The sequence below is a fragment of the Micromonas commoda genome, chromosome 2, assembly GCF_000090985.2.
Source record: "Micromonas commoda chromosome 2, complete sequence".
NCBI lineage: Eukaryota > Viridiplantae > Chlorophyta > Mamiellophyceae > Mamiellales > Mamiellaceae > Micromonas > Micromonas commoda.
The window spans coordinates 1775169-1802871 of record NC_013039.1 but is presented as its reverse complement, the minus strand read 5'-3'; the positions used below and the strand labels follow the sequence as shown (position 1 = coordinate 1802871).

The 27703-nt window shown below is 66.2% G+C and overlaps 13 protein-coding genes across 13 annotated transcripts; 6 read left to right on the top strand and 7 right to left on the bottom strand.

Annotated features, from left to right (window-relative positions):
• Window positions 1-92: 92 nt before the first annotated feature.
• On the top strand, window positions 93-4583 carry MICPUN_55677 (set domain protein; the record flags this gene model as incomplete). The annotated part of the gene is made up of 1 exon (XM_002500261.1): window positions 93-4583. The coding sequence occupies one exon, from the start codon at window positions 93-95 to the stop codon at window positions 4581-4583; it is 4491 nt and encodes a 1496-aa protein (XP_002500307.1).
• A 145-nt stretch (window positions 4584-4728) lies between these two features.
• MICPUN_107651 (predicted protein) lies at window positions 4729-5227 on the bottom strand (the record flags this gene model as incomplete). Its single annotated transcript, XM_002499766.1, has 1 exon — window positions 4729-5227. A coding segment is annotated over one exon (499 nt), but the record flags the coding sequence as incomplete, so codon positions are not given.
• A 2930-nt stretch (window positions 5228-8157) lies between these two features.
• Window positions 8158-9042, top strand: MICPUN_55679 (predicted protein; the record flags this gene model as incomplete). Its single annotated transcript, XM_002500260.1, has 1 exon — window positions 8158-9042. The coding sequence occupies one exon, from the start codon at window positions 8158-8160 to the stop codon at window positions 9040-9042; it is 885 nt and encodes a 294-aa protein (XP_002500306.1).
• Window positions 9043-9207: 165 nt separating this feature from the next.
• On the bottom strand, window positions 9208-10401 carry MICPUN_55680 (predicted protein; the record flags this gene model as incomplete). Its single annotated transcript, XM_002499765.1, has 1 exon — window positions 9208-10401. The coding sequence occupies one exon, from the start codon at window positions 10399-10401 to the stop codon at window positions 9208-9210; it is 1194 nt and encodes a 397-aa protein (XP_002499811.1).
• Window positions 10402-10723: 322 nt separating this feature from the next.
• On the top strand, window positions 10724-11692 carry MICPUN_55681 (predicted protein; the record flags this gene model as incomplete). Its single annotated transcript, XM_002500259.1, has 3 exons — window positions 10724-11050; window positions 11244-11367; window positions 11436-11692. The coding sequence occupies 3 exons, from the start codon at window positions 10724-10726 to the stop codon at window positions 11690-11692; spliced, it is 708 nt and encodes a 235-aa protein (XP_002500305.1).
• A 617-nt stretch (window positions 11693-12309) lies between these two features.
• MICPUN_98663 (predicted protein) lies at window positions 12310-14130 on the bottom strand (the record flags this gene model as incomplete). Its single annotated transcript, XM_002499764.1, has 1 exon — window positions 12310-14130. The coding sequence occupies one exon, from the start codon at window positions 14128-14130 to the stop codon at window positions 12310-12312; it is 1821 nt and encodes a 606-aa protein (XP_002499810.1).
• Window positions 14129-18240, top strand: MICPUN_55683 (small conductance mechanosensitive ion channel family; the record flags this gene model as incomplete). The annotated part of the gene is made up of 7 exons (XM_002500258.1): window positions 14129-14921; window positions 15056-15199; window positions 15258-15409; window positions 15475-16452; window positions 16519-16677; window positions 16745-17341; window positions 17403-18240. The coding sequence occupies 7 exons, from the start codon at window positions 14129-14131 to the stop codon at window positions 18087-18089; spliced, it is 3510 nt and encodes a 1169-aa protein (XP_002500304.1). The 3' UTR covers window positions 18090-18240.
• Window positions 18218-20803, bottom strand: MICPUN_55684 (predicted protein; the record flags this gene model as incomplete). Its single annotated transcript, XM_002499763.1, has 1 exon — window positions 18218-20803. The coding sequence occupies one exon, from the start codon at window positions 20801-20803 to the stop codon at window positions 18218-18220; it is 2586 nt and encodes an 861-aa protein (XP_002499809.1).
• A 262-nt stretch (window positions 20804-21065) lies between these two features.
• MICPUN_53913 (predicted protein) lies at window positions 21066-22047 on the top strand. The gene is made up of 2 exons (XM_002500257.1): window positions 21066-21092; window positions 21324-22047. Exon 2 carries the CDS (start codon window positions 21368-21370, stop codon window positions 21992-21994), a length of 627 nt encoding a protein of 208 aa, XP_002500303.1. The 5' UTR covers window positions 21066-21092; window positions 21324-21367; the 3' UTR covers window positions 21995-22047.
• A 216-nt stretch (window positions 22048-22263) lies between these two features.
• MICPUN_75618 (predicted protein) lies at window positions 22264-23808 on the bottom strand (the record flags this gene model as incomplete). The annotated part of the gene is made up of 5 exons (XM_002499762.1): window positions 22264-22533; window positions 22660-22815; window positions 22870-22969; window positions 23027-23370; window positions 23665-23808. Coding segments are annotated over 5 exons (1014 nt in total), but the record flags the coding sequence as incomplete, so codon positions are not given.
• Window positions 23809-24708: 900 nt separating this feature from the next.
• Window positions 24709-25413, top strand: MICPUN_72207 (predicted protein; the record flags this gene model as incomplete). Its single annotated transcript, XM_002500256.1, has 1 exon — window positions 24709-25413. A coding segment is annotated over one exon (705 nt), but the record flags the coding sequence as incomplete, so codon positions are not given.
• A 296-nt stretch (window positions 25414-25709) lies between these two features.
• MICPUN_55689 (4-diphosphocytidyl-2c-methyl-d-erythritol synthase) lies at window positions 25710-26558 on the bottom strand (the record flags this gene model as incomplete). The annotated part of the gene is made up of 2 exons (XM_002499761.1): window positions 25710-26170; window positions 26251-26558. The coding sequence occupies 2 exons, from the start codon at window positions 26556-26558 to the stop codon at window positions 25747-25749; spliced, it is 732 nt and encodes a 243-aa protein (XP_002499807.1). The 3' UTR covers window positions 25710-25746.
• A 117-nt stretch (window positions 26559-26675) lies between these two features.
• On the bottom strand, window positions 26676-27674 carry MICPUN_113989 (thiamine pyrophosphokinase; the record flags this gene model as incomplete). Its single annotated transcript, XM_002499760.1, has 2 exons — window positions 26676-27365; window positions 27513-27674. Coding segments are annotated over 2 exons (852 nt in total), but the record flags the coding sequence as incomplete, so codon positions are not given.
• Between the last annotated feature and the right edge of the window lie 29 nt (window positions 27675-27703).

The following is a 27703-nucleotide window of genomic DNA, read 5'->3' as shown; positions in this document are numbered from 1 at the left end:
CCGGCAGTCAGCTAAAATCGATCTTCCGAGATGCGAACTCCCGCTCGCCTTTTTGACCGGAGCGAGCCGACTGGCGCTCAGATTCAAACTCGATGGAGAAGCGCCCCGCCGAGGACCCGCCCGCGGGGGAGGATCCTCCCAAGGCCCCTCGCGTGGGTCCCACGGCCGACGCGGACACGCAAACCACGGGAGGGTACCTCCCGCCCGCCCCGCCCGCGAAGGTCGACGCCTCCGTCGCGGCGTCGGAGGGTGTCGCCTCGGCTTCGCCCTACGGCCCCACCGCGCGCCTGGTGCCCGAGGCGATGATCACCGCGGCGGTGGCGGCGATGCGCCGGGAGGACTTCCCGCGGAAAACGACGGAAAACGACGAGGACGAGGCGCCCGCGATGCGCACGGAGACGCCGGACGAGAAGCCCCCTCCTCCCGCCAACGAGGAGACCCCTCCGGAGACGGAGCCGACGCCGATGGAGGATGATGGCGAGGAGGTTGTCATCGAGGAGCGCGCGTGGACGGGAGGAGAGACGCTTTCGACGGCGCCCGCGTCCTCGTCGCCTCACGCGCGCCCCGCGCCGCCGCACCCCCCGATATCCGCTCCCGCGATCGTGCACGAGCCTCCCGCGCGCGCTCCGCCGCCGAAGGTGTTGCTCGAAAGTAGGCGAGGACCTACAACCCAGGAAGCCCTGGATGCGCTGAAAGAAGAGTTGAGAACGCATCGGGAGCGGGACCCGCACTGGCGCTTCCTGCAAGCTCACCAGTTCAAGACGGCGTGGGCGGAGGAGTGGCCAGGCGGTTTGTGGATTGCTAACCGTGTCGGTGATGGTGAAAGAGCGAGGAGATACCGTGCGTCGATGTCGGAGGCAGAGCTCGAGTTGCTCAACGAGCTGATCTCATCCACCGCCGCGGCGCCCCGCAAGCCCCTCTGGACCGTGCCCGGCCTGGACCCGGCGTCGCTGTGGAAAGCCATCCAGCGCGACCCGGATCCGTTCGCGCGCGACATCCTACGGGACCTCGAACGCGCCGAACGCACCGAACCCTACCTCCAGGTGGGAGACCGATGGCGAAGAGAACCGTGGGAGGTGAACCCCTACGAGCACATCGGTCCGGGGTTCGTCGTCGCCGACGACTTGCCGGAACCCGACGCTTCGGAGGTTTGCGAGAAACTTCACACGACGATGCCGCGCGGGTGGACGGACTTACCCCCGGAGCCGCCGAGCGCGATGCTGAACGGCGCGAAGATGGCCGCCGCTGTGGACGATGTCAAATGCCTCGAGTGCGGTCGCGCCGACGGCGAAGCTGATTTCGTGCTCTGCGACGGGTGCCCCGACGACGACGTCAGGGGCGGGCACTGGCGGTGCCTCGGCATGGCGCGCTTACCCACCGGCGATTGGTTCTGCGATCGATGCGTGACGGACGGCAAGGGGACGAACGACGACGCGATGTACGGCGATGCGGGCGACGACGGGGCCGGTGACTCATCGCCCGGTGACTCACCACCTGTGCCGTCGATCGCCCCCATCGTCCCTCTGCATCCGTACGTCCCGAACGCGAAGCCGCGGGTCCACGACCGAGTTCCGCTGCGACTGGGCGTGGACGTGGAGGAACGGCCGATGTGGGGGTGCGACTGCTACACGCGCGTCGCCGTCGACGCGGCGCTGTCGCGAGCGCCCGGGTACGCGGGCGACTGCGTGGACGCTCGACGGAGACGCGATTTGTTTTTTTCCAAGTTGCTCATGCCCGCGGTGCACACGATGGGGGCGGACGGGTGGGATCTCGCGTTGGCGGTGCAGAAGCTCGCGGCGGGGACGTCGCCGAGGGAACCGTACGACGACGCGGCGGCGCGGAACGAGGCTGGAGCGGACGGGGGCGGTGACTCACCGGGCGGTGACTCACCGGCTCCGTCGGCGTTTGAGAGGGACTTTGCGACGATCAAGGAGGGCTGCGACGCCATCCTTCGGGCGATTCGCGAGGTTGACGAGGCTGCGCTGCCCACGGTGCCCCCGCCCAAGCCCGCGAAGGGTCAGAAGACCAAGCTACAGATGGAAGGGACGGGCGTCGCGGGGATTAAGGGTTCGAAGGAGTCGCGAGACGCCGCCGCCAACGCCGCCGGGATCAAGCGACCCATGACGGCTTTCTTCATATTCTCGCAGGAGCAACGGGCGTTGTTAATCGAGCAACGCCCCGAACTCCGCACGAACATCTCGGCGGTGGGTAAGCTGATGGGCGAGCGGTGGCGGAAGCTGTCCGACGAGGAGAAGTTTCCCTACGCAATCAAAGCCGAGGAGGCGAGACACGAGTACGAAATCGCCGCGACAAAGGCGGAGGAGGAGGCTCACGCGGCGGCGAAGGCTCGCGAGGAGGCGGAGATGGCCGCGCTGGCGCAGGAACGCGCGGACGCCGAGGCTAAGAAGGCGGAGGCGGCAGCCGCGCTGGAACGCGAGATGGCGGAGGCTGCGGAGAAGGGGATCATACTGCAGGTGTACGGAGCGGGGCGAAAGCCTCGAAAACCGAACCAGTCATCGCTCAAGTCACACAAGCGCCGACACTTTCGCATGCACCCAAAGGGAATCGGGATCGTGTGCATACGTCCCGAGGGGTTACCCCCCGGGACGTACATTCAGGATTACCTCGGCGAGCTGTACTCGCCGTGGCGGTGGTTCGAGCGACAGGACGCCATCAAGAAGAGGGAGCCCGACAAGGAGCTCCCGGATTTTTTCAACATCACTCTGGAGAGACCCGCGGAGGACGCCGCCGGTCACGACGTGCTGTTCGTGGAGGCGGCGCACAGGTGCACGTTCGCGTCTCGGCTCTCGCACTCGTGCGCGCCCAACTGCCAGACGGTGGGCGTCGCGGTGGCGGACCAGACGGACCAAAAGTTGGACCAAAAGTTGGACCAAAATAATTTGGACCAAAAGTTGGGCCAAACCGCCGACCCGCCGCGGACGAAGCTGTCCATCGCGCAGTACACGACGAGGCACGTGTCGTACGGAGAGGAACTCTGCTGGAACTACAGCTGCGTCACCGAGTCCGAGAAGGAGTACCGGGCCGCCATATGCCTGTGCTCGTCGACGACGTGCAAAGGCGCCTTTTTGGACTACGCCGGATCATCCGCGTTCACCGCGGTGATGAACGTCCGGCACAATTTCCTCGACCGCAACGCCCTGTTGATCCGCGCGTGCTCCGAGCCCCTCACCTCAGACGATCGCGCGAGGCTGGCGACGGCGGGGATCAAGAGCGCGGCGCTGACGATGCCGGGGGAGCGGACGCGAACCGGCGAGCGGGTAGAGTGCCCGGAATGGCTCATCAAGTGGGCGTCGCTCACCTTGGAGTACATCGAGATGGAGAAGGAGCTGCTGCCGGCGGCGCTGACGGCCAAACCCATCGACGGCATCGTGTACGACGCCGGGTTCGCCGCGGCGACCGCGGCGGGAGTCGTCGCCACGAGGATATCCAACCTGGTGGTGACGCTCGACAAGATCAAGTACGTGATGCGGCAGCCCGGTCAGAACCGCGCGCCTTTTCTCCGACACCTGTCCGACAACGAGGTCGTGGACCACCTGTTGGGGGACATCCTCAAGCGAGCGGCGGACACGTTCGCGAAGAAGGTTGGCGTCAAAGCCGGGTTGCCGTTTTTCGGAGGAAAAGGCGCGAGAAACGCGGGCGCCGAGGCTAAGATGCCAGCCGCGGTTGGACAGAGGGAGGGGGACGTCCTGAGGTTCATCCTCGGCGTGTTGGCCAAGCCCCCGTCCGAGTTTACCCCCCAGGAGGCTTCGCAAACCCTGGAAACGTGCTCGCGGAAGATTCGCGATCTCGGCGCGGTGCACTGCGCGATGGCGGATCTGCTGCTCCTCTACGCGAGGACCGCGCACTGGTGCACTCCCGAGGCGTACGCGGGATTCCAATCGCCTCCCGTGCGACTGGTGCCGCTGCCCAAGGACAAGCTGGGTGGGCGGGATCGACGGCTTAAGGACGGGAACGACGCAGGGGACGCAGCAGAGGGGACGACTGTTCAAATTCCCGAGGGGACGACTGTTCCAATTCCCGAGGGGACGGTTCAAATTCCGCATCCGCCTGACGGCGCTTCCGACGCCGCGCCGACGAAATCGACGCTCGCGAACGGCCGCAAGCTCCCGGCGGTGTTCAAGGGCAACATCGACAACGTCATGAAGAAGAAGTACCAGCCGCACTTCGCGTGGGGCCAGCTCGTGTCGTGGTTCAAGCAGACCATCTACGACCCCTCGGCGTCTTTATCCGCCGAGCGAAGGGGCGCCATGTCCTTACCCGACCCCGAGAGCGCGTACGGCGACAAGAACTACGTCACCGGGGACAGGCGATCGATGCTGCGACAGATCGCGAGGGATCCGAGCAAGATGTGGCCGACGACGTGGGCGTGGTCGTTTCGTAACCCCGGCAAGGTGTACGGATCTCCGTTCATAGACGACGCGATTAGAGCGGCCAAGGGGGAGGAGCGGACGCTGCCGGGGCTGCTGGAGGAGCTGAGGGCGGTTTTAGCGGAGGAAGGGGGGGGAGCGGGGGATGGCGCGACGGGGGCGGCGGCGGCGGGAGGGAAGAAGAGGAAGAAATAGAGCGTCGACGGCGCGCGACGTGACGACGAGTGACGCTTCAACTACTGGTACTTTTACCATCCATCGTATTACAAGATAAAGTTTAGGGCGGTCATGGTAAGGAGGAGGAAGAAGCCTTGGCGTGCCGATGCGTGGTCGTCGTCGTCTTTGATGAGGTCTGGCGGCGGAGGCGGCGGTGGCGGCGAAGAGACGGGGGGTGGAGGCGGCGACGGGGGCATCGTCGCTGCAGCAGCGGTCGCCTGTGCCTTGAATGTCTCCAGTGTGCTCGAGTCCACACCTTCGATCGTGCCGAGCTCGACAATGGGATCAACATCGTTCACCTCGACGGAAATGCCTTCCGCCTTTAAGGCGTTTGTTGCGGCTGTCAGCGTCGAGTCGTCGACCTCGGCGTCGCTGAAAAACACCGAGACATCGTACGTCGTCGCCGCGAGCGCACGGCCTCGGCGCCTGGATGCCACCGTCGCGATGCACGCGCCGAGTGAGCTTGAGAGTCCGGCCTTCGCATAGTAGTCCGAGCAAGCGGTGTCCTCGTTCGGGGCTGTGAGCTTGGCGGACATCTTTCTCACCTTCTTCCCGGTGGTGGCGGCGTCGGCAAGTAGCTTGGCTTTTTTCTTCATCTTCTCATTCTTGATGCCGCTGAGCATGGCATCGCGAGTCTTTTCGGCTTTTTCCTTCTCCGTCTCAGTCGGGGGAGTCGGGGGAGCTGTACACACGTCCTTTTCCTTTTCCCCACCTCCAGTTCCGGGGACTACCGAGCCGGCCGCCTTGGTCGCGCCGACCGTGCAGTTTGCACAGGTCCAAGTGTTTCCACTTTTGGACGCGAATGTGTTGGCTGCGCACGTGCATGAAGTCGAGGTTCCGCCCGTGCTGCTCGAGTATGTGGGGCAGGATTGGCATGCACTGCCGTCGAAATACTGCTCCGTTGTGCAGCTTTTAGCGGTCTGGCAGCTCTTTCCCTCGTATTCAGGTTTGCATGTGCACTCGCACGACTCAGCACTCCCGCTGACGGTACCGCCGTTGATGCAGTAAAAAGTGCCGTCACTTCCATCCTTGCTCGAGTCTGATGAGGCGCTGCATGCGCCTGCAGTTTCACAATTTGCTCCACCGTATCCCTCTTTGCATCCCGTGCACAAGCATGACCCAGTTGTGCCGCTGACAGTGCCGTCGTTGATGCAGTAGAAAACACCGTCATCGCCGTTTTTGTTTGGATTGTCCAGTGAGGCAGTGCAATCGTCGGGGTTGCACACAGCGGTGTTGGTGAGGGTGCCGGCGCTGCATGACCTCGTTCCTGAAAGCGTATAGCCAGTGTTGCAGACTGGCGTGCACGAAGATCCATGTGCAAGGGTCGAGGTACAGTCGTTCAGGGCGCCGTTGGTGATGGCGCTGGATGCATCGCAAGGATTCACTGAGCACGTTGCCGCGGTAAGTGTCCCGGCGCTGCATGATGACGTCCCCGATACCGTGTACCCCGAGTCGCACGTCGGCTGGCATGTCAACCCACTTTCAAGAGTGCTAGTGCAGTCGCCAACAGCCCCATTTGTGGGAGCAATGGATGCATCGCATGGATTCGCAGAGCACGTCGCGGCAGTCAGAGTCCCAGCACTGCATGATGATGTCCCCGATACCGTGTACCCCGAGTTGCACGTCGGCTGGCACGTCGAGCCGCTTGCGAGGGAGCTGGTGCAGGACCCCACGCCGCCGTTGACTGGGGGTGATGATGCGTCACATGAAGGCCATTGCAGACGGTACACGCGCACGTGGCCGCGGTTATCTGATGTGGAGCCGCTCGTCCCATCATTGTTAGGGGCGCCGATTGCAAAGTGCGTGCCGTCAGAGGACATCGATACCGAGGTCCCGGACAGATCCTGCGCAGACTCCCCATCGATGTCGTTTATCACCTGGGTCCATGTCCCGCCGCCCTCGGAAAATACGCGCACATGGCCGGCGTCAGTGCCAGTGCCGTCGTTGTAGGAAGCACCGATCGCCACCAACATGCCATCTGAGGACATTGATACCGAGTTCCCGGACCGGTCACCCTCAGCCTCACCGAATATGCTAGCCCCCACCAGGGTCCACGCCCCTCCAACATCTTCGTACACACGCACGTAGCCTCTGGTGGTGCCGGGCCAATTTAAATGACCTCCACCACCGATCACCACGCGCGTGCCATCCGCAGACATCGATACCGACCGCCCGAAGTCCCCCCGGTAAATGTTGCCGTTGATGTCCTCGCCTACCTGGATCCACGCCCCGGCGCTCTCCGCGTACACGCGCGCAAGGCCCCAGGCGGAGTTACCATTGTTAGCGCCGATCACTATGCGCGTGCCGTCCGAGGACATCGATGCCGATCGCCCGAACCACTCCCACGAAGCCATGCCATTGATGTCAAGCCCCACCTGGGTCCATGTCCCGCCAATATCCTCGTACACGCGCACCTTGCCCGCATTCGAGAAAGCATCGCCGTTCTTATATGCGCCGATAGCCACGCGTGTGCCGTCCGAGGACATCGATACCGCGTTCGCAGCCTCGAAGTTGATATCGGCACCCACCTGGGTCCATGTCCCGCCGCTCTCGGCAAACACGCGCACGTGGCCGGCACCGGCGCCGATCGCCACGCGCGTGCCGTCCGAGGACATCGATACCGCGTACGCAGCCTCGCCGTTGATATCGGCACCCACCTGGGTCCATGTCCCGCCGCTCTCGGCAAACACGCGCACGTGGCCGGCACCGGCGCCGATCGCCACGCGCGCGCCGTCCGAGGACATCGATACCGACGACCCGGATCCGTCGCCCGCAGCCTCGCCGTCGATGTCGGCGCCCACCTGGGTCCAGACCGCCGATGCCAGGAGTGATCGGCGCACGCTCACCTGAGCCCCGTGGGCGGCTGGGATGTTTGGGGCGTCGTTGAATTCTTCGCCCGAGAGGGGCTCGAACGCGACGAAGGTGAAGCACGCGACGCACGCGAGGGCGACGAGCAAGTCGCCGAAGCCCGCGGCGCGGGAGTTCACAATAGCAGCGGGTGGCCTTTCCCCATCGCTGCAGGTAATTGAAGGCGGCAGCCTCCGCTCGCGGATTCTGGAAAATAAACCCAGCATGGAGAAGCCCGCACACGCTCGGGTGGGGTAGCGGAGCCACCCTCGCGACGAAGGTTCGCGGGATCCGGCGTCTGAGCTGCGCGACACGACGACGCGCGTCCGTCGAATTGCGAGCGCGAGGGGTTCACCTGCCCCGCGGGCGTCGCCGGTGCGGGCCACGAGGCGGAGGAATCCGCGTTCGACACCGGGAAATAAGAGACCAAGCGCCCGGGTTGCGTCCACGTGCGCCCGGGCCGCGACAAACCAGACGAGTACACCTCCCGCGCGGAGACGGCAGGCGGCGCGTGACCGAATCCGCGCGGTCGTTGGCGTGCGGGTGAGTTGTGAGGTGGAGGGGGGCGAGCGCGAAAACACGGCTTTTTAGTCCACGAAGGTGAGAGTGATCCGTGGTCAGAGCAGCTCCCGACCGGTGCTCGCCCAGATCTCCTCGTTGACGCGCGCACAGCCGGTGGCGCGAGCGCGAGCGTCGTCCCGCAGCCATGGAGTTCCATCCCGCGCTGGACGCGCCGCGCGCGGTATCGTTCGCGGGCGACACGCTCATCTTACCGGTGGTATCGCACGGCAACGTCGGGCAGCTCGCGACGGACCTCCTCGTCGCGTCCGTGACGGGCGCGAGGCGTATCGGGTGCCTCGATCATCCCGCGCTGCTCCCGTGCGTCGGCCGCGACGCTTTCGCGAGCGACGAGGGCGACGGCCCGGGGGGTGGGCACATCGCGCTCGGGATGGAGGTGTACCGCGTCGGAGGAGGTGGGGGCGGCGCGCTGTGCCTCGCGCAGCAACGCGCGGAGGTGACGCTGGGGTCGCAGCGATCGTTCGCGGCGGACGTCGCCGAATGGATCGCCGACCGAGGGTTCGCGGAGGTTGTCGTGCTGGCGTCGGCGCCGTCGACGGAGGCCAAGGCGCCGGGTGAGATCGGCGGGACGTCCTTCCAACACGTCACCGCGTCGGACGCGCCCGACGATCGATGCGTCGCCGCCGGGATCGCGCACCGAAAGACGAGCGGCGGCGGGGGGGGGGGAGCCACCGCCGACCAAAAAACTCGCGACGACGAAGACCGCGATCGCGCGCTTCCGCCGTGGTCGCTGATGCGCGCGCTTCGCGCCGCGAACGTCACCGCCGTCGCGCTCATCGCCACGTGCTCGGAGGGGGACAACACGGAGGACGCGGCGGCGATGGCGGACGCCGTCGCGGGTGTGCTCGGGCTCGGCCTCGATCGCGGGGGCGTCGAGATCCGAGCCCCGGCGGGTGAAAAAATCGACGAAAAAACGACAAATGACGGATCGGCTCGCGTTCGATGGACGATACCCCCGTCGTGGAGAGCGGCGTACGGGCAGCAGCCGATGGCGAGCGAAATCTTCGCGTGAGGGGAGGTGGAAGGTTTAGGGCGCGTCGGGGGAGCAGAGGGTAGCCGGCGAAGAGTATAACGCTCATCAATAAATAAACTAAGTGTTACTCGTACATTTACAACACGACGACTCGAGGCGGGACGGAGGAACGTTCGTCCGTTCGTCCGCTCCCTGGACGCCTACTCACCAGTCGCGACTCCGCTCGCTCCCGAACCCCTCGCGGGACCCGTCGGACACGCCGTCGGGCACACCGTCGGACAAATCCGGGAGGAGCCTTTCCGTCTCGCTCGGCGGCGGCTGGTCGTCCGAAGCCGGCGGCGACGGCGGCTCCTTCGCGGCGCCTTCGCCTTCGTCGTAACGGTCGTAACGGTCGTCGTCCTCGCCGCTCGCGCCCGGCACTCGCGCGACGAAGGCGTAGATCGCCCAGAACCCGAAGAAGAAGACCGTGCCGATCGTCAGCACCCAACTCGCCCACCACCGAAGGAAGAGCCAGTGCCGCGGCTTCTTCGTCAAAAACGTAAAGTCGCCCGTGGTGTCGCCCTCGTACTTTTCCCAAAACACCTCGCCCATGCACCAGATCGTGAAGCTGGACACCCAGCAGAGCAGCGTGACCTGGTTGACGAACCCGATCAGGTTGCCGCCCCGCCACGTCAGCACCGCCGCGTCGACGTTGTGCGCCAGCAGCGCCGTCGCAACCGCCACCGTCGTCGCCTGGAAAAAAACTCGCCCCGGAAAAATCTCGACAGACGCCCACCAGCACAGGTCCTTCGCGATCCACAGCGCGTGCGACACGCCCTCGTACTCGACGTGGGACTCGACGCGAAGGACGTTCGGGAGAAACGCGGGGCCGTCGAACGCGACCGCCTTTCCGGAAAGGTTTCTGGAGAGGCTCCGGCCGCCGTCGCCGGCTTCACCCCCGTCGTCCAAAGCCGCCGCGGCTCCCTTCGCTGCTTCCACGAATCGAGGCGTGTGCCTGAGGTGAACGAAGTAGAACAGCTCGAACGCCAGCCCGGCGGCGAGCACGGCGCCCGCGGCGTACAGCAAACACCGCGAGACGACGTGCGAGACGTGGCCGACGGTCGGGATGCCGTCCGGCGCGTCCGTCTCGAAATCGTTCGCCATCCACAGCGCGTTCCCGGTGCACCAGGTCAGGGTGGCGATCCAGAAGACGGACTCGTGCGGGTTCTCGACGCGATCGGTGGTCCACGCGACGTGTGCGCAGTACGCGATGGTCACGATGAGCATCGCGGGGTTAACCGCGGGCAGTAGGAGGAGCCATCCGAGGTCGGAGACGAGGAGGAGGCCGGTGAAGACGTGCTCGTGGATATCCTCGACGCTCGAGAGCGCGTGAAACGGGGAATGAAAACGCGTGGGCATCGGCGTCGCGCGCGCGCGCGACGGACGGCCCGGTGACGCGTCGCGGCCCCTCGGGGGTGATCACGGGCTCGAGATGGAACCCTCGGGCCGCCGCGGCGATGCCGCGGGGAAGGTGACGCGCGTGGACGCGCGCGGATCCTTCTGATCTGAGGACGTCTTTCTTCCGGGCTGTTACATTCTCGGCCGTTTCGATGATTTCACAACTGATTTGCGCGCGCCGAGCGTTCCCATCGCGCCCTGCGACTTTTGTCGTTTCCCACACGCTCCGGACGCGCGAGGGAAGACGTCCGCTCTCGTCGCCCGCGCGCCCTCTCCCGGCGTCATGACCAAGCCGCGCGCCACCCCCGGGACACCCCCGACCGGCGGCGGCGCGGCTCCCCGCGATTTCCAGGACCACCTTCGCGCCTCGCCGTCGCCAACCTCCCCGCCCCTCGCCCAGACGCTCAAGGACGTCGGAGACGTCAACGACGAGAGGGTCGTGCTCCTCCCGGTGGACGGCGGCCGCGGCATCGAGACGGACGCGGTGCTCAAGTGGTGCTGCGACAACCTCTACAGGGACGGCGACACGTTCTTGCTGCTTCACGTGGTGCCTCGGTCGGGATGGAGACGACGCGCGCGCGAGGACGCGCTCGGGTACGAACCCTCGGAGGTGAGTTCAGTCGTCGTCGTTGTCTTTGCCCGTGAGACGTATCCGCGCCCGATACGAGGGGCGTTTTCCCTCGCACCTTCCGAGGAACCCGGGTGGGGAGCGATCCTCCCCGAGTCAGTCGCGTCGCCCGAGGAAGAAAAGCCAAAAGCCAAAAACCAAAACTTTTCACCGCCTCTGGTCCCCCATCCCACAGGCGAACGCCGCGGACGACGAGGCCGCCGCCGTGTGGCTGGACGAGGCCGAGGCGCGCATGCGACGCGAGTACCTCCCGCGCCTTCTCGAGTTTGGACTCCCGGAGGACGTCGCGTGCTTCGAGGGTGAGCCGTGTCGTTATTTTTTTAAGTGTTAACCCCAAACCCTGATACACCCACCCCAATCGTCGCAGTCGCCGCGTACGACACCGCATGCGCCAAGGTTGGCGAGCTCGTCTGCGAGGTGGCCGCCGCGACGAACGCCGCGTGCGTCGCGATGGCCCGCCACGGCAAGGGAACGCTGCGGGAGCTGGTCACCGGCTCGGTGACAAACTACTGCGTCCACCACTGCGGATCGCCGGTGGTGGTGATCAACGTCGCCGCGGAGCTGAGCGCGAGGGATGCGGCGGTGGGGGACAGGGAGTGCGCCGAGTTTGCGTGGGTGCCGTGAGTGCTTTTTGGGGCGGATTCGCGAGGGGCTCGCGCTCGCCGCGCGGCTGCAGGGGGAAGACACGACACAGTTTCCCGGCTTCGTGGTGTTCTGTGGCTTCGTTGCGACTTCTTCGCGGTGTCTTCTGGACACACCTGCTTGTCCATGGTTGAACCTTCTCCACGCGTCGGGTGTTTCGGCTCTACGCGCGGAGAAGGTTCCGTCGACGCAGGCGTCGTCCAGAGTTTGAGCAACGGAGACACGGACGCGGAAACTGTGTGCACGTCTTCAGCGCTCTTCCTCCTGCTGCCGCGCGCGGCGAGTCGGCCTCTTTTCATACGCCACGCGAGCACCACGACGCCATACTTGAACCGCTTGACGTGAATAGTTCGAGGAGACTCGTGGATGGGTATCCAATATTCATCTCCGACTCATCCCTTCACTTTCGTGATAATGTTAAGCATCATCTCAGCGAACATCCAACGAAACGAGGGATGAGTCGGGGATGACGCGGTCAAGTACGGCGTCAATCCAATCGTCGCTCGTGACGACGTCGAGAGGGACGAAATCGAAAACGCATCTTCACAAACCCCCGCCACTAACTACGCAACCTCTCCTTTCAACCACCACCCTGACGCTCACGCCCCCGCCGCCACCCCCGTCCTGGCGCTCACCTGCCTGCACATCTCGTCGATGACGTCCTCCAGCGACTTTGAAAATTCCACGTGTCGAACGAGCTCCGCCCTCGACTCCCCCAGCGCCTCCCGCCTCGCCTCCCTCGCCCGTTCCGTCCTGTGCCTGTCGATGACGTCGCGCGTCGCCTTCGCAACCTCCGACAGTTCCTTCGCCGCGCGCCCGGGCGACGTCCTCGCCGGCGGCTCCTTCTCCTTCTGCTTCTCCTTCTCGGGTTTTCCCGCGAAGGCCCCGCCGGCGGCCCCGCCCGAGGCGACGGGCACGCGAAGCTTCGCCGCGCACTTGGGGCACCGAAAAACGTCCACCCCCGCGGGGATCTTCAGCGTCGCCGCGCACTTGCCGCACTTGATCTTGAACATCACCAGGTCCACGTTCACGGCGGGGTTCGGCTTTGACTTTTCGTCGGCTTTGGCTTTGGCGTCCTCGGCGTCGTCGTCGACGGCCCATCGACCGGGACCCCTGAGACGCCGCCTCGCGCGCTTCAGCATACCCGAACTGGCCCTCCCCTCGTTCTCCTCATCGTCCTCCTCATCGTCGTCGTCCTCGTGGGCATCGCCCTTGACCGTGACGAACGGGGACGTCCGGCTCGCCGCAGCCTCAGCGCTCGGGCTCACGCCGCCGCTGCCGTACCCCCCCGTCACGGTCGTGAGGGGCCTGAGCGGCGCCGCGGGGGACGCGACCGCGTCGGCCGACGCGGGCGCCGCGAGCGAGGTGGAGCCGTATCCCTTCAACGAAGGTTTCTCGCCGCCGACGCCGCCGCCGCCCCGAAGCCCGCCGAGGATCGGAACCATCTCAGCCTTCAGGCGCTTCTCCTCCTCCATCGCGGCGGCTTCGACGTCGTCCTCGTACTCGGAGTCGTCGGTGTCGTCGGACGACGACGCGGGCTTCGAACCTTCCGACTCTTCAGATTCCTCTTCCGACGGTTCATCTTCCGACGTGTCCTCGTCGGGGACCCAGTTGTCGAATTTCGCCATCTTCGGCGACTCGAGAAAAAACGGCACGTCGCCCTCGCTCACGTCGTCCGTGTCGAGGTCCGACGGCGGCTTGTTCGGATCGAAGGGATGCACAAACGTTTGATGCGACGACGATGCGGTGTCCACGGTGAGCAGCGCGCCGTTGCGGTCCACGGCGAACGCGGACCTTCGCGAGCGCGGCGGCTCCGTAGGATTCGAATCACCGTCGTTATTGCCGTGGGCGCCCTCGACGGGGGCCCTTACACGCAGGTCGTCGTCCCTGGACCCCGTCGCGCCGTAATCCGCGTCGCCCTTCATGACGGCAGCCTTAAACTCCGCCACCATCCTGGCGTTCGCGTCGTCCGCGCTGCCGCCGGCCGTGCGCGCGAACGGCGCGGCGCGATCGCCGCGCGGGATGCCGTCCTCGTCGAAAGCCTTCGTGAATGCGCCAAACTCCTCGGCGAACGCGCGGAACTGCGCGAGCTCCGCCTCGAACTCCTCGTCCGTCTTGTTCGGGTCCGGAATCGCCGGGCCGTTGAGCCGCGCGAGTTCCGCGTCGATGCGCGCTCGATCGACGGCGTAGCGCGCGAGTTCATCGTCGTCGGCGTCGCGCATGATGTTCCTGAGCTCGGAGGGCGGGACTCCTCCGCCCGGGAGGGATCCGGGCGCGGTCGCCGTGGGGAACCTGGCGGCGAACTGCTCGTACGTCTCGGACCGGGCCCGCATGGCCTTATCCATCGCGCGGGATATCTCGTCGTCGTGCGTTCGCTGACGCGCGCGCGTCGCGGGGCTCCTCGCGGGGGACTGCGCCATGGCGCGGTCGAATCTGACCACGACGTTTGAAAGAGAGGTGCTTTCGACTCCTCTTGTTCGCCGCGCGATTTTCCTTTTTTTTCTAACCACGAAAACATGTGCGCGTATACCGCAAACTTATACGCGGTACTACGAGTATTTTGCATCCAAAACCGAGTCTCGGAAAACCGCCGAGAAAAGAGCCCGAGCCAGAAAACGCGTGGCTGCCGTCCCCCCTCGTGCACGTGACGGTTATAAGCGCGTTGCGAACTCCGCCGCGCGCACGCCCGTCGCGATGAGCGTTCCGGGGTCGATGCGACCCGATACGACTCTCTCTAAGGATGCCAAGTCCGACGACGTGAGACTGTGGCTGGGCGAGACGTCGGTGGGCAAGAAGCGACCGAGCGCGTCGGCGGTGGACGCGGCGGTGGGCAGCCTTCAAAAAGTCTCCATCTCCTTCCAGGGCGGCGACGGCACGGGGAAGACCGGCGCGGCCAGCCGCCGGGGCTCGTTGGACAGGAGCGCCGGCGCGCATCACCCGAACGGCGACGACGTGGACAAGGAGGACAATACCGACGTCACCGACGACGAGGACGAGGCCGGGTTGTGCACCGACCAGAGGGAGCTCGCGCGGCTGGCGCTGTACTGGATACTCGGCAAGACGGACCTCATCCTGGGCGTGGTGCTCCTCGGAGTGGCGATGTGGGTCCGCGCGAAGATGCTGCTGAGCGACGACCCGAGGAAGAAGAAGACGGTGGGGGACGAGGAGAACGCGTGGCGATGGATGCTGTTCGTCGCGTGCATCCTGCTCGGTGCGTCCGACGAACCCATTGGAACATTCCGTCGGCGGTTATCCCAAGCCTCGGCACCCACGTTTTTTCAGGGCACCCGAAACCGTCAATCCGTTCCGACTGACCGCGCCCTCCCCGTCGACCCTTCGACCCAGGCCGATTCCTCGCGCGTTGGCTCGTCAACACCACCATATACGCGCTCGACAGGCTCGCGAGAGACGCGTCGACGGACGGAACCGACGCGTCACCGGCGTCGACCGACCAGCAACGCCGACTGGAACACCACAGGGCGCACGGCGGTGAGTTTATTTTAATCTTTGTATGGGCAATTAGACTGACGTGGTTTTTTGTTAACAGGTCAGGCGACGACGCTGAAATCCGTGGTGTACTACCTGCACGTCCTGAGGGCGCCGCTCAAGCGGTTGCTTTTGATGATCGGGATCACGGTGTCGTGGGCGACGCTCGTGAGGCCGGTGTTGAGTGGAGGGGTTCACGAGACGACGACAAAGGTGAGTTTATTTTCCCATATTTTCGTATGGGCAATTTGACTGATGACGTGGTTTTTTATTCACAGGCTTTCGCCACGGCGTGCCTCGTGCTCTTCGCCGCGCTCATACACTCGCTCGGCGTGAAGAACCTCACGTCCAGGCTGCACTCGAGCACGTTCTGGGAGCAGCTTCACACCACCGTGCGGCAGGAGAACATCCTGAAGAAGCTGGCGGGGCCGCCGATTCGACCTCGTCCGCGGCCGGCGAAGGGCCAGGGAAAGGCGTGGAAGCTGGTGCGGGGGGCGCTGCGTCAGCGGCGGCGGGACCAGGAACGGCTGAAGAAGAAGGACGGGTCGGACAACCTAACCACCCACGAGCGGGGGGGAGGCGTCGCGGGAGGCGTCGCACTCGGCAACGGCGGCATGCGACGCGGCGCGAGCGAGGGTTCTCTCGCCGCGCTCGCGCAACGAGCGACGCACCGCCGCGACCGCAGCTTGGATTCGGACGGCGGGGGTTCGGATTACTCCCCGTTCGACACCGTGCGTTCGGACGTGTCGTGTGATAACCCGCACGGTGTGAACGGGTCGCACGGGGAGAGGCCCTCGCTCATGCACGTGCAGTTCACGGACGGCGCCGAGGCTGGCACAGCTGGCGGCGGCGGGGTCGACCTCGCGCCCGTCGCCGAGGGCTCCGACGCCGACGCCGAGCGTAACGCCCGTAACGGCCACCACAACCACGATCAGTCGTCGAATGCGTCCTCGGACAACGAACGGGAGGGTTCCATGTCGGACGGCAGTAACGTCTCCGCGTGGAACGAACCGTCGGGGGCGGAAGCCGCCAAGGCGCTGGGGTCCGCCGAGGTGGGCACCCTCGGCGCCGGAGACGTCCCAATCGCGATGGTCAACGCCGCCGCGAGGCACGTCAAGAAGGGCTTGTTCTCGCTCCCCTTTCGCAAGACGACGCGGGCGATGCAGAAGCTGCGACCGAAACGGATGGATTCCGCGGGAAAACCGGGATCGCCCGGGTACGAGCCTCGAGCGACGCCCGCGATGCCGCTGTCGCAGGTGAGTTTATTTTAATCTTTGCATGAGCAATTAGTCTGACGTGGTTTTTTTTGTGTGTGTGAACAGGGCGTCCCTTCCGTTTCCCACCCGGGCGGGGGCCAGGGGGACACCGAGACGGAACGCGCCGCGGACGCCGCGGCGGCGATGATGTTCAACCACCTTCGCAGGCCCGGTCAGCCGTTCGTCACCCCCGAGGCTGTCGCGGATTTCGTCGAGGGCGACAAGGTGAGTTTATTTTAATCATCATATCCCGTATGGGTAATTAGAATGACGTGGTTTTTTTTTTTTACAGGTTGAGGAGGCGTTTGCCCTCGTCGGGGGCGCCGACTGCGGCGTCCGAGCGCTGTCCGAAGGCAACGTCGCGAGCGCCATGCGCAAGATCTACGCCGAACGCGAGGCTCTCGGCAAGACCCTCTCCGACACGAGCGATCTGGTGAACAACGTCGGGGTGATGATCGGCGCCGTCCTCGCCGTCGTGGTGCTCTTCGTGTCGCTCGGCATCTTCAACGTAGACGTGGCGGGGATATGGGTGCTGGTATCCTCCGCGGTGCTCGCCACCGCGTTCGTGTTTGGCACCACCGCGGCGACGATGTTCAGGGCGCTGCTTATGATATTTTACACGAACCCTTTCGGCGTCGGGGACTGGATCAGGGTCGACGGGGAGATTCTGCAGGTTCGCGAGCTGGGGCTGAGCTTTTTCGTCGTTGTGAACTTTTGGGGCGAGGTGATCTTCCTCCCGGTGTCCACCGTGCTGGACGCGAGGATCTTCAACCTGTCGAGGTCGCCGCCGCTGTGGATGAACACCACGTTCAACGTCGACATGGGCGTCACCCAGGCTGACATCGACCACGTGCAAAACGCGATGGCGGCGCACATCGACTCGGACCCGGTGAGTTTATTTTCATTTTCGTATGGGCATTTTGTAGACTGACGTGGTTTTTTTTTAACAGGCCAACTACACCCACGGTTCCTTCACCGTGTACTGCCGCGAGATGCGCGACCCGCTCAAGTGCCACATAACCTGCTTCTACCAGCTGGCGTTCAACGCGAGCGAGTTTGAGAAGAAGCTGAGGGCGAACAACAGGTTTTTGGTGGCGCTGCAGGCGGCGCTGATGGAGCTGCCCAGCGGCGTCAGTTTCGCGGGCACCGACGGTCAGATTTTCAAGTGCGTGGAGCACACGAGCACGAGGGCGAGAGCCGGGGGACAAAAGTCGGCACCGGGCGGCAAAGGCGGGGTCGGTCGGGCCGGGCTCGGTTCCACGCGGGGATCCCCGAGGGTCAGCCTCGGCTCGTCGTCGTTTGGGACGGAGCAGCCGTCGGCGTCGAGGGAGACTCCCGCGACGGACCAATCGGCGCCGTCGTCGGACTACCCGGCGCCCCACTCGGCACCCCACTCGGCACCCCAGTCGGCACCCCAGTCGCTCAACAGGGACGGCGCGTACGCCTCCGGATACGCTCCGCCGACGACGACGCGGAGGTTCGGTTCGACGACGTCTCGCGCGCGTGTCACTCGCAGGGCGCCGTTCCGGATCCCCGGGCGGCTCAGGCACTACACCGGGATGCTCGGGGACATGAACGAGGTGGTGACGTTCGACGCGTACGACGGGCAGGTTCCTCCGGACTCGGACGAGGATTGACGCGTGACTCTAGCTAGTGACGGTGAGGCGGCGACGTCTTTGCGTGTCTCAGTGCGTCGAGACGCGCGCGAACCTTCCGTCGACGGGGGCGATGCGTGTGCGCTCGATTAACAGCGTTGTTACAGATTTTAATACAAGAGAAGTGACACGCACGCGAGCAGTAGTGCGCCGAGAATGTCACGCGGCGCGTGTGCCGCGTCGTCGTCGTCGACGACGAGCTTTGGGGGAGGGGACGGCGGCGGCGGCGGCGGCGGCGAAGAGACGGGGGGTGGAGGCGGCGAGGGGGGCGCGAGGCTAGCCGCCGCGGCCGCGTCCGTCTTGAAGGTCTCCAGGGCACTCGAACTCACGCCGTCGATCGTCTTGAGTTCATCGATGGGGTCGATGCCGTTCGTCGTCGCGACCCCGGTGACACCCTCAGCCTTGAGAGAGTTCTCGGCGGCGGTCATCGCCGCTTCGTCGATCTCAGCCTCGCTGAAAAAAATCGAGACGTCGTACGTCGTCGCGGTGAGAGCTCGACGCCTGGATGCCGCCGTCGCGATGCACGCGCCGAGTGAGCTTGAGAGTCCGGCCTTGGTGTAGTAGTCCGAGCACGCCTTGTCCTTGTTCGCGGCTGACAGTTTGGCGACCATTTTCCTCACCTTCTTCCCGCTGATTGCCGCGTCGGCGAGCACCTTGGCTTTTTTCTTCAGCCTCGCGTCGGTGACGCCGTCGAGCATGGCGTCGCGGGTCTTCAAGGCTTTCTCCTCCGCCTCCTTGAACTTCTCGCTCGGAGACTTTGTCGGCGAGGAAGGCTTAGCCGTGCACGCTGCGGTGTCCGTGAGTGTGCCGTTGCTGCAAGACCTGGTGCCGGACAGGGCGTAGCTGGAGTCGCAGCTGGGGGTGCACGACGAGCCGCTCGATAAAGAGCTGGTGCAGTTTCCGACTGCGCCGTTGGCTGGGGGTGATGATGCGTCACAAGGAGATGGTAACGTGAACACGTACGCGGACCCGCTGTAGGATCCCTTGTCGTCGTCCTTATACGCCCCGATTACCATCGTGTCGCCGTCAATCGACACGCTGTAGCCGAAGTAGTCATTCGCAGCGCCGTCGGCCGCGGTCAGCTTGGCAACCTGCGTCCAGTTGGAGGCGAGGTCGCCTGCCGTGTCGCGCGTGAACACGTACGCGGACCCGCTGCCGGATCCTTTGTCGTCGTCCGTATACGTCCCGATCACCATCGTGTCGCCGTCGATCGACACGCTGTAGCCGAACCTGTCATCCGCAGCGCCGTCGCCCGCGGTCAGCTTCGCAACCTGCGTCCAGCCGGAGGCGAGGTCGCCGGCGGTGTCGCGCGTGAACACGTACGCGGACCCGCTCCAGGATCCCTTGTCGTCGTCCTGATACGCCCCGATCACCATCGTGTCGCCGTCGATCGACACGCTGTAGCCGAATAAGTCATTCGCAGCGCCGTCGGCCGCGGTCAGCTTGGCAACCTGCGTCCAGTTGGAGGCGAGGTCGCCGGCCGTGTCGCGCGTGAACACGTACGCGGACCCGCTCCAGGATCCCTTGTCGTCGTCCCTATACGCCCCGATCACCATCGTGTCGCCGTCGATCGACACGCTGTAGCCGAAGTAGTCATACGCAGCGCCGTCGGCCGCGGTCAGCTTGGCAACCTGCGTCCAGTTGGAGGCGAGGTCGCCGGCCGTGTCGCGCGTGAACACGTACGCGGACCCGCTGTCGAATCCCTTGTCGTTGTCCCTATACGTCCCGATCACCATCGTGTCGCCGTCGATCGACACGCTGCCGCCGAATAAGTCATTCGCAGCGCCGTCGCCCGCGGTCAGCTTCGCAACCTGCGTCCAGTTGGAGGCGAGGTCGCCTGCCGTGTCGCGCGTGAACACGTACGCGGACCCGCTGCCGGATCCTTTGTCGTCGTCCTTATACGCCCCGATTACCATCGTGTCGCCGTCGATCGACACGCGGTCGCCGAACCTGTCATCCGCAGCGCCGTCGGCCGCGGTCAGCTTGGCAACCTGCGTCCAGTTGGAGGCGAGGTCGCCGGCCGTGTCGCGCGTGAACACGTACGCGGACCCGCTGTTGGATCCTTTGTCGTCGTCCGTATGCGCCCCGATCACCATCGTGTCGCCGTCGATCGACACGATCCTGCCGAACTGGTCATCAAAAGCGCCGTCGTTCGCGGTCAGCTTGGCGCGTTGCAGGTACTCCACACCGCCGCCGCTCGGGGTTTCCGCCAGTCTTCGAAGGCCCCTGACGGGCGCGAGATCGGAGCCCGGCTCTGCGGCGACCGCGAAGATCGTCCCCGGCGCGACGATCAACGCCAGGAGCGCCAGAACGACGAGCGACGCGCGCGTCCAGCGCAAAGGGTGTCGCGACGACGATGTCACCGACGACCGACCGCTGCACCTCAACCCTCCCACCGAAGGTCCGTCGCCCAGGCCTCCCCGGCGGTCGTGAGCCGCGGGAGGCGATGTTTCGGGTCGATATTCGCGCCGCGAGGTTCCCCGGTCGTCGCACCCCGCGGCGGCGCTTCGCGCGAGCGAGCTCGCGTTCGCGCAGTTCGTGTCCGTCGAGCAGCGATTCGCCCCGGAGGCCAATGCGCCGAGGCAAATCAACAATGTCTTGGTCCTGTCCGCGAACGTCGCGGCGAGCGCCCCGGGCGTGCGCGAGCAGCACTCGCCGCGAAACGCGATCAACGCGCGGGACCGTGAGATCGGCATCCCCCGGCGCTCGATCTTTCGCTGGGGCGGGGCGTCCGGGGCTGGACGCGCGTCGTCGCGACGGGGAACTCTTGGCTCGTGACACGAACCCGAAGTGCGAGGAGTTGATCGATAGTCTAGTCTCACCTTTCATCAGCTTGGCAGCTTGGCCGTTGGAGATCCCAATCAGCACAGACAGGAGCAATCCCAATCGGCGAATGATACGCTGACGCGGCAACGGGACCATTGCCAACCATCCGGGGCCCCGACAGCCGCCGACGCACCACGCCGCGCCATCGCACCCGCACGGGTGAGCCGCCCGACGCCCGCGATCGCTTTCACGAGCCCGCCCGAGACGCGCGTCGCGCTCGGATCGCCCGAACTTCCCCCCGCGGATCGTCCATCGACCGCCGCGACGCTTCGTGACCCCAGCCCGGATTGGCTCGCTTTTCTCACCCCCTTCAATCCACGTCGGATCGCCGGCCCGGAAGCGCGTCGACGCTGACCCGCGTCCATCCCCCGCCTCCTCCCGCGAACGCAGCGCACACCACTCGCATTTCACGCGCATAACAACGCATCGCGACGATGTCGACGCCGGTCCTTCGCTCGCCCATCGCGCCGCACGCGCGCGCCCTCGCGCGGCTCCATTCCCCCCGCACCGCCCACCGCCCGGCTGCGGGCCCGCGTCGCAGCCGCCCGGGTGCCGCGATCGTCGTCGTCACGCGCGCCGCGGCGGCGTCCAAGGGCGCGGACACCACCGGCGCATCGGGTAAGAAGGGTAAGACGAACGTCACGGACATGTACGTCGCTCTGCGGGAGATGGAGCGCGCCGCCGAGGAGGCTGAGACGGAATGCGTCCTCAACGCGTCAAACTCATCCGAGCAATCAAAATGCACGGAACGGTACCTCGAGGCGGCGGAGGAGATCGAGGCCGCGAAGCTCGCGGCGTTGGCGTCGGGAACCGGCGCGCAGGAGGAGCGCCTCATCGCCAAGGCGGCCGTCAAGAAGGCGCGCGCCGATCGCATCAGCGAGCTCGCCACCGCGGCGGAGGATGAGCTCGACTGCGTGAGCGCCGGCGGCGGCGCGGAGTGCACCGTCGCGTTCAACGACGCGTGGGACAGGGCGGAGGAACGCGAGAGGGACGCGGTGATGCGGCACAGGTCGCTGCTCAGGCGTTGGGTGAACCAGCACAAGGCGTCGGGGTCGAGGTGAGGACCCTCGACATTGTACTAAGTGTTATTGTCAGTTATTGTTGTCCGTCGGTTAAGTAGAAGGTACTATCGTCTCCCCCCCCTTCCCCTCCGGCCCGTCCCGCGCCCGCGTCCGACGCGCATGTACCCCCGCCCGCCCGGCGGCGGACCGTTCGCGTCCGGCGACGCCGCGAACCACTCCGGAATCGCCTGCCCCGTCTCCGTCATCGTCTCCATCATCGCGCGCCAAATCGGGCCGTTGCCGTTACCCCCGAAGCCAGGGACGTAAAAACTCGTCGAAGTTCCGCCTTTCCCCGCCCTCGCCGTGCGGCCTATGCGGTGCACGTACGCGTCGAAATCGCGCGAATCGGTCGGCAAGTCAAAGTTGACGACGTGCGTGACGTCGGGAAGGTCCAGGCCGCGGGACGCGACGTCGGTGGCGACGAGAACGCGGACGGCGCCGGTGGCAAAAGCGTCCAGAGCCCTGGTCCTCGCGCCTTGCGAGCAGTCGCCGTGGAGCTCGTCCGCGGAGAAGAGCGTCGGATCCGGAATAGCCGAACTCTCTGCAACCGCGGAGTCGTTCGAGTCCCCCCCCGGGTTCACCGACTCCGACTGCGCTCGTAACGCTCGTAACGCACGACCCGCGCGCTCGTCAGCCTCGGCTGCCTCTTGCAGTTTGGCGCGAACCCACTTGGCGTCCGCCTTGGCGGCGACGAAGACCAGAGTCCGCCGCTCGAGCGGACGCGACCTGAGCACCGCGACGAGCAGCTCCATCTTCCGCTCCCGAAGGTGATCGGCGAGGAGAAGGTGCTGGGTGATGTTGGCGGCGGCGGCGCCGCCGATCTTGCCCACCGCCACCTTGGCGGGCGTCGGCGAGTGCGAGGAATCGGAGACGACGTTTCCGTACAATCCGGAACCGAGTCCGGGCGACATGACCAACCGCGCGGCGAGCGCCTGGACGTTCGGCGGGAACGTCGCGCTGAACAGCAGACTCTGCCTCCCGGGAGCAGAGTTTTCTTTTGAACGAGTCACCGGTCGGGATCGAACCGGTGACCTCGGCGGCGGCGTTCCGCACCCGCCGATTAAAATCTCCCGAACCTGCGGCTCGAAGCCCATGTCCAGCATCTGGTCCGCCTCGTCCACCACCAGCGTTCGCACGTTCGACATGTCCAGGTACGGCTCGTCCTTGGCGCACGTGAGCAACCGCCCGGGGGTGGCGACCACCACGTCCGGTCCCTGCGCGAGCTGCTCCAGCTGCGGCTTCACCGACTGCCCGCCGTGCAGCGTCGCGACTTTCAACCCCGTTTTAAAGCACAGGCGTTTGGCTTGCAGCGTCACCTGGTGCGCGAGCTCGCGGGTGGGGACGAGAACCACGCACCGCGGCCGAGCCGGGGTGGACTTGCCCGGGGGGTTCAGCGCGTGAAGTCGGTCCTCGAGGGAGCCGTTATAACCGTCGCCGTCGGACGCGAATCCCCCCGCCTCAGCCCCGTCGTCGAAGATGTCGTCGATGTCATCGAAGATGTCACCGAGGTCGCCGAGATCGTCGAGCTCGGGCGTCGCCGCCCCGCCCTTACGACGCCGGCCGTACCCACCCGCGGACGAAGACGCATCCCTGATCGCCTCCGCCTCCGCCTCCCCAGCCTCGTCCTGCCCAGCCTCGTCCTCGTCCTCGTTCCCCGCGTCCTCGTACACAGCTGTGTCGTCTTTTTCGTTTGCGAGCATCTCGGCGAGCGCCGGTATCAGATACGCCGCCGTCTTACCGCTGCCGGTCGCCGCGCTCGCGATGACGTCCCTGCCCGCGAGCGCCAGCGGGACGGTGTGCCTCTGAACCGGCGTGAGGGACATGAACCGGCACCGTTCCCTCACGTTCCTCGCGAGCTCGTCCATCGCGACGTTTGACGCGACTTTTCGCAGCGACGCGTCGAGGGCGGCGACGCCCTCGGGTCCGGCCGGGAGCGGCGTCACCGGGTCTGCCGACCCGGTCGCCGCGAGCGGGTCGTCGACGGTCACCGGGACGTCGTCGTACGCCTCCGCGAGTCTTTTCATCGTGCGTAGTCCTCCGTCGTCGCCCGCCGGTCCGTGCTCGTCGCGGGGACGATGGAGGAGTTCGGGGAAGACATCCTCGAGGGTGTCGGGGAGGCATCGACCGTGGGACCGCGCGCCTCCCACGCCCGCCTCCGCGGCGAGAACCTCCGCCCAGAAGAACGCGCGCTCGTCGAGCCTTCGCGCCGCGGCTTTCGCCTCCACCGCCTCGAGCACGTGCGGCGGGAGGGGGCGCTTGCCCGAGCGCTTCATGTGGCCGCCCCGACCGCCTCGACCGCCGCCGCCGCTTCCTCGCCCCTTCCTCTCTCCGCCCCGACCGCCCCTCCCTCCCCGACCACCCCGACCGCCCCGACCGCGTGACATGCGGTCGGCGGCGACCGGCGCGAAGGCGAGCAGCGGGCGAGCGGCGGACATCGTCGCCCGGTCCCCTCGCGCGTCGCGTCTGTGCCGTGAGACCCGGCGGCGTCGTTTCACGGCAACCGACGACAGCCGGGGGAGGCGACTTAACAATCGGGAAAACTTTGCGCGTCGCGACAGGAGGCGACGCGCGACATGAGCGCCCTCGCCGCGTCCGTGGCGGCTCCGCGCCGCGCGTCGTGCCTTCGCCGTCGAACCCGCGCGCGCGTCATCGAACCCGCGCGCGCCTCGGCGGAGACGCGCGCCGCGGGTGGACGATCGACCGAGAAGAAGAAGGGCAAGGTGTTCCTCATCGGCGCTGGCCCCGGGGGCATCGACCACGTCACCGTCCGCGCCCTCCGCCTGCTCCGCGCGTGCGACGTCGTCGTCCACGACGACCTCGGCGCGTCCGACGCCGCCCTGCTGGACGAGGCCCCGCCGAGCGCGGAGCGCGTGCACGTGGGCAAGCGCGGCGGCGACGCGCGCTCGTGGACACAACCAGACATCGACAACCTCCTCGTCTCCCTCTGCGCGAAGGGCAAGATCGTCGCGAGGCTGAAGGGCGGATGCCCGTCCGTGTTCTCCCGCGCGAGGAGCGAGATGAACGCCCTGCGCGCCAACGGATTCTCGTACGAGCTCGTGCCGGGAATCTCCTCCGCGCTCGCCGCGCCCTTGCGCGCGGGGTTCCCCCTCACCGACGTCGAAATTGGAAAACACTTTCTCGTGTGCTCGGCGCACGACCCGTCTTCGATCGATTTCCCCGCGTTTAAAGGCGTCGACACGTGCGTGTTCCTCATGGCGGGCAAGAGCATGGACGCGTTGTGCGAAGGGTTGGCGCACGGCGCGGGGAAGGACGGTAGTACCCCCGTCGCGCTCGTTCGCGACGCGTGCGGCGCAAACGAAGCCATCTGGCGCGGGACGCTGGATTCGATTCGAGCGTCGATCCCGAAATCGGAGAAACTGTCGCCGTGCGTGGTGGTGGTGGGCGGGGTGTGCGCGCTCGGGGACGGGTACGACGAGTTGTTGAACGGGGACGCGAGCGAGGCGACGCTGGGGCGGGACGTCGAGCCCGGCTCCGTCGCCGTCTCCGGGGATTTGGATTTGGATTTGGCGAATTTGGCGAATTTGGCGGAACTGGCGGAATTGGACGAGATGACGGTGGGTGAAGTCGTCGAGTCGCTGCGGAGGATGGTTGAGGACAGGGACGCGCGGATAAAGGAGCTCGAGGAGGAGCTGCTGGTGAGCAAGCGCGCGGCGAGGATGCTCCGCGGGAGAAAGTGACGCGTGACACGTTCGTTCGTCAAAATAGTTGTGACACGTCCACCGTCGTTAACGTCATCGCTTCGGGCGGGAGGGGAAGACCCCGACCTTGGTCCACACCGGCTCGTCGTCGTCCCACCCGTCGCCCCCGCCTCGCCCTTTCCCCCGGCTTCCTCCGCCGGACTGACGCGTCACCTCGGCTGGCATGTCCAGGACGTAATAGAAAGCCGCGTCGCTCTGCATGAGCTTGAGAACGAGCGACGGGTTGGCGTCGATCCACCTTGGGATGGCCTTTCCCGCGGCGCGGACGGCGTCGGCGACGAGTCGGACGCGCGCGACGTCGTGCGTGAGCACCTCGGGCTGCGACACGACGAGCGATCGGACGTCGGCGCCGGGGAAGGCGGCCTCGAGCGCGGCGATGCGCGCGCGCAAAGACGCGGCTGCGCGAGGGGAGAAGAGGGACGGGAGGGGGCGTGATGATGAGGTCGGCACTTTCGAGCTGACGATGTGTGGGAGAAGCGGGGTGGCGCGTGGAAGAAGAGGCGGTGGGGCGCACCGGCGTCGTCGACGAGGAGGCACTCCGGCCAGACCCCCAAAAGCGCATCGAGCTCGACGCCCGCCAGCGACGTCTCCGCTCTCACCGCGACGAGCCTGCGGACGACGTCCTCGGCATCCTCCGTCGCGATCCTCGGCTCGCGTCGCACGAGCCACGAGGCGTCGAGGGTGGACGGGATGAACCGCGCGAGCCTAGCGGCGGCGGCGGACGCGCGGGCGTCGTCCACGCCGTCGGAAGCCGCCGCGGCGAGGAAGGATCGCGAGCGGCGAGGCGCGACGGCGCGGGGGCGAAGCCCCGACGACGAAGCCCCGACACCCGACAGCGCGCGCATGCCGCAGTGGGGGACGGTCGAGTGCGTCGGGCGATGGGAAAAAGGTGATTGGAAAAATGGCACACACAGCACACTTTTATGAGCACAGCAGTCGACTCCTCGCTAGCGCTACTCCCTTCACTGCCGCAGCGACTTGACCAGCGCCGCGTACCCCGGCTCCTCCGGCGACAGGTACCCGTGTCGCACCAGGAAATCGATGATCACCACCGCGCAGTTCGTCTTGAACTCGTCCGTGCTCGACACAGTGTCCATCAGCCGCGGAATGTCGAACAGCTCAAACGATTCCACTTCGCCATCCGCGGCGACGGGGTCAAAATCCGCCGGCAGCTCCAGGTCGTAACAGAACAGCACGTCGCGCTTGCAGCACCCGAGGTAGTTGGCGTTGTACGTGATGACCCCCACGGGCGTCGCCGTCTTCGCCAGTTCCACCGGTACAGACGCCTCTTCCCCGCACTCCTTCACCACGCACTCGCCGGGCGCGACGCCGTGGGGGAGCCCGCCGGCGACGAGGTGGTCGAGCTTCCCCGGCCACGTGGGCTTGGTCATCGACCGTCTGGCGACCCACAGCCGGAGGGTGCCGTCGGGTGCCGTCGTGTACCCGTTGACGTGAACCCCGTACGCGCGGATTCCGAGCAACGACGCCGCGGCTCGTTCCACGAGCATCACCGGGGGTTCGCCGTACGATTCGTTCACGGGGAAGAGTTCGTCGCGCCAACCGGTGATCACTCCCGCGTCTCTGAGCGCGGCCATGACGTTCGCGGCGGCGGCGGTGCGCTGCTCGACGGTCTGCGCGGCGTCGGGGTCCATGACCACGGCGGAAGACGACGACGAAGAAGACGGCCACGACGACGACGACGAGGAGGAGGGCGAGGGCGAGGCTCCGCCGCGCGCCGGCGACTCCCCATCCCCATCCCCATCCTTCTCCTCCCCATCCTTCTCCCGCGTCCCGACGCGCGCGAAGACCCCGTCGCCGTGTCGCACGAGCTCGTCCGCGAACGACGGCTGCATCAAACCGACGGCTTTGCCCGCGACGATGAGGGGCACGTACGCCTCAAGGTCCGCCTCGGTGATCTCGTTGCACTCGGCGACGCGCGCGGCGAAACCCGGGACGTGACCGAGGATGGGCGCGCGCGTCGACGACGCCT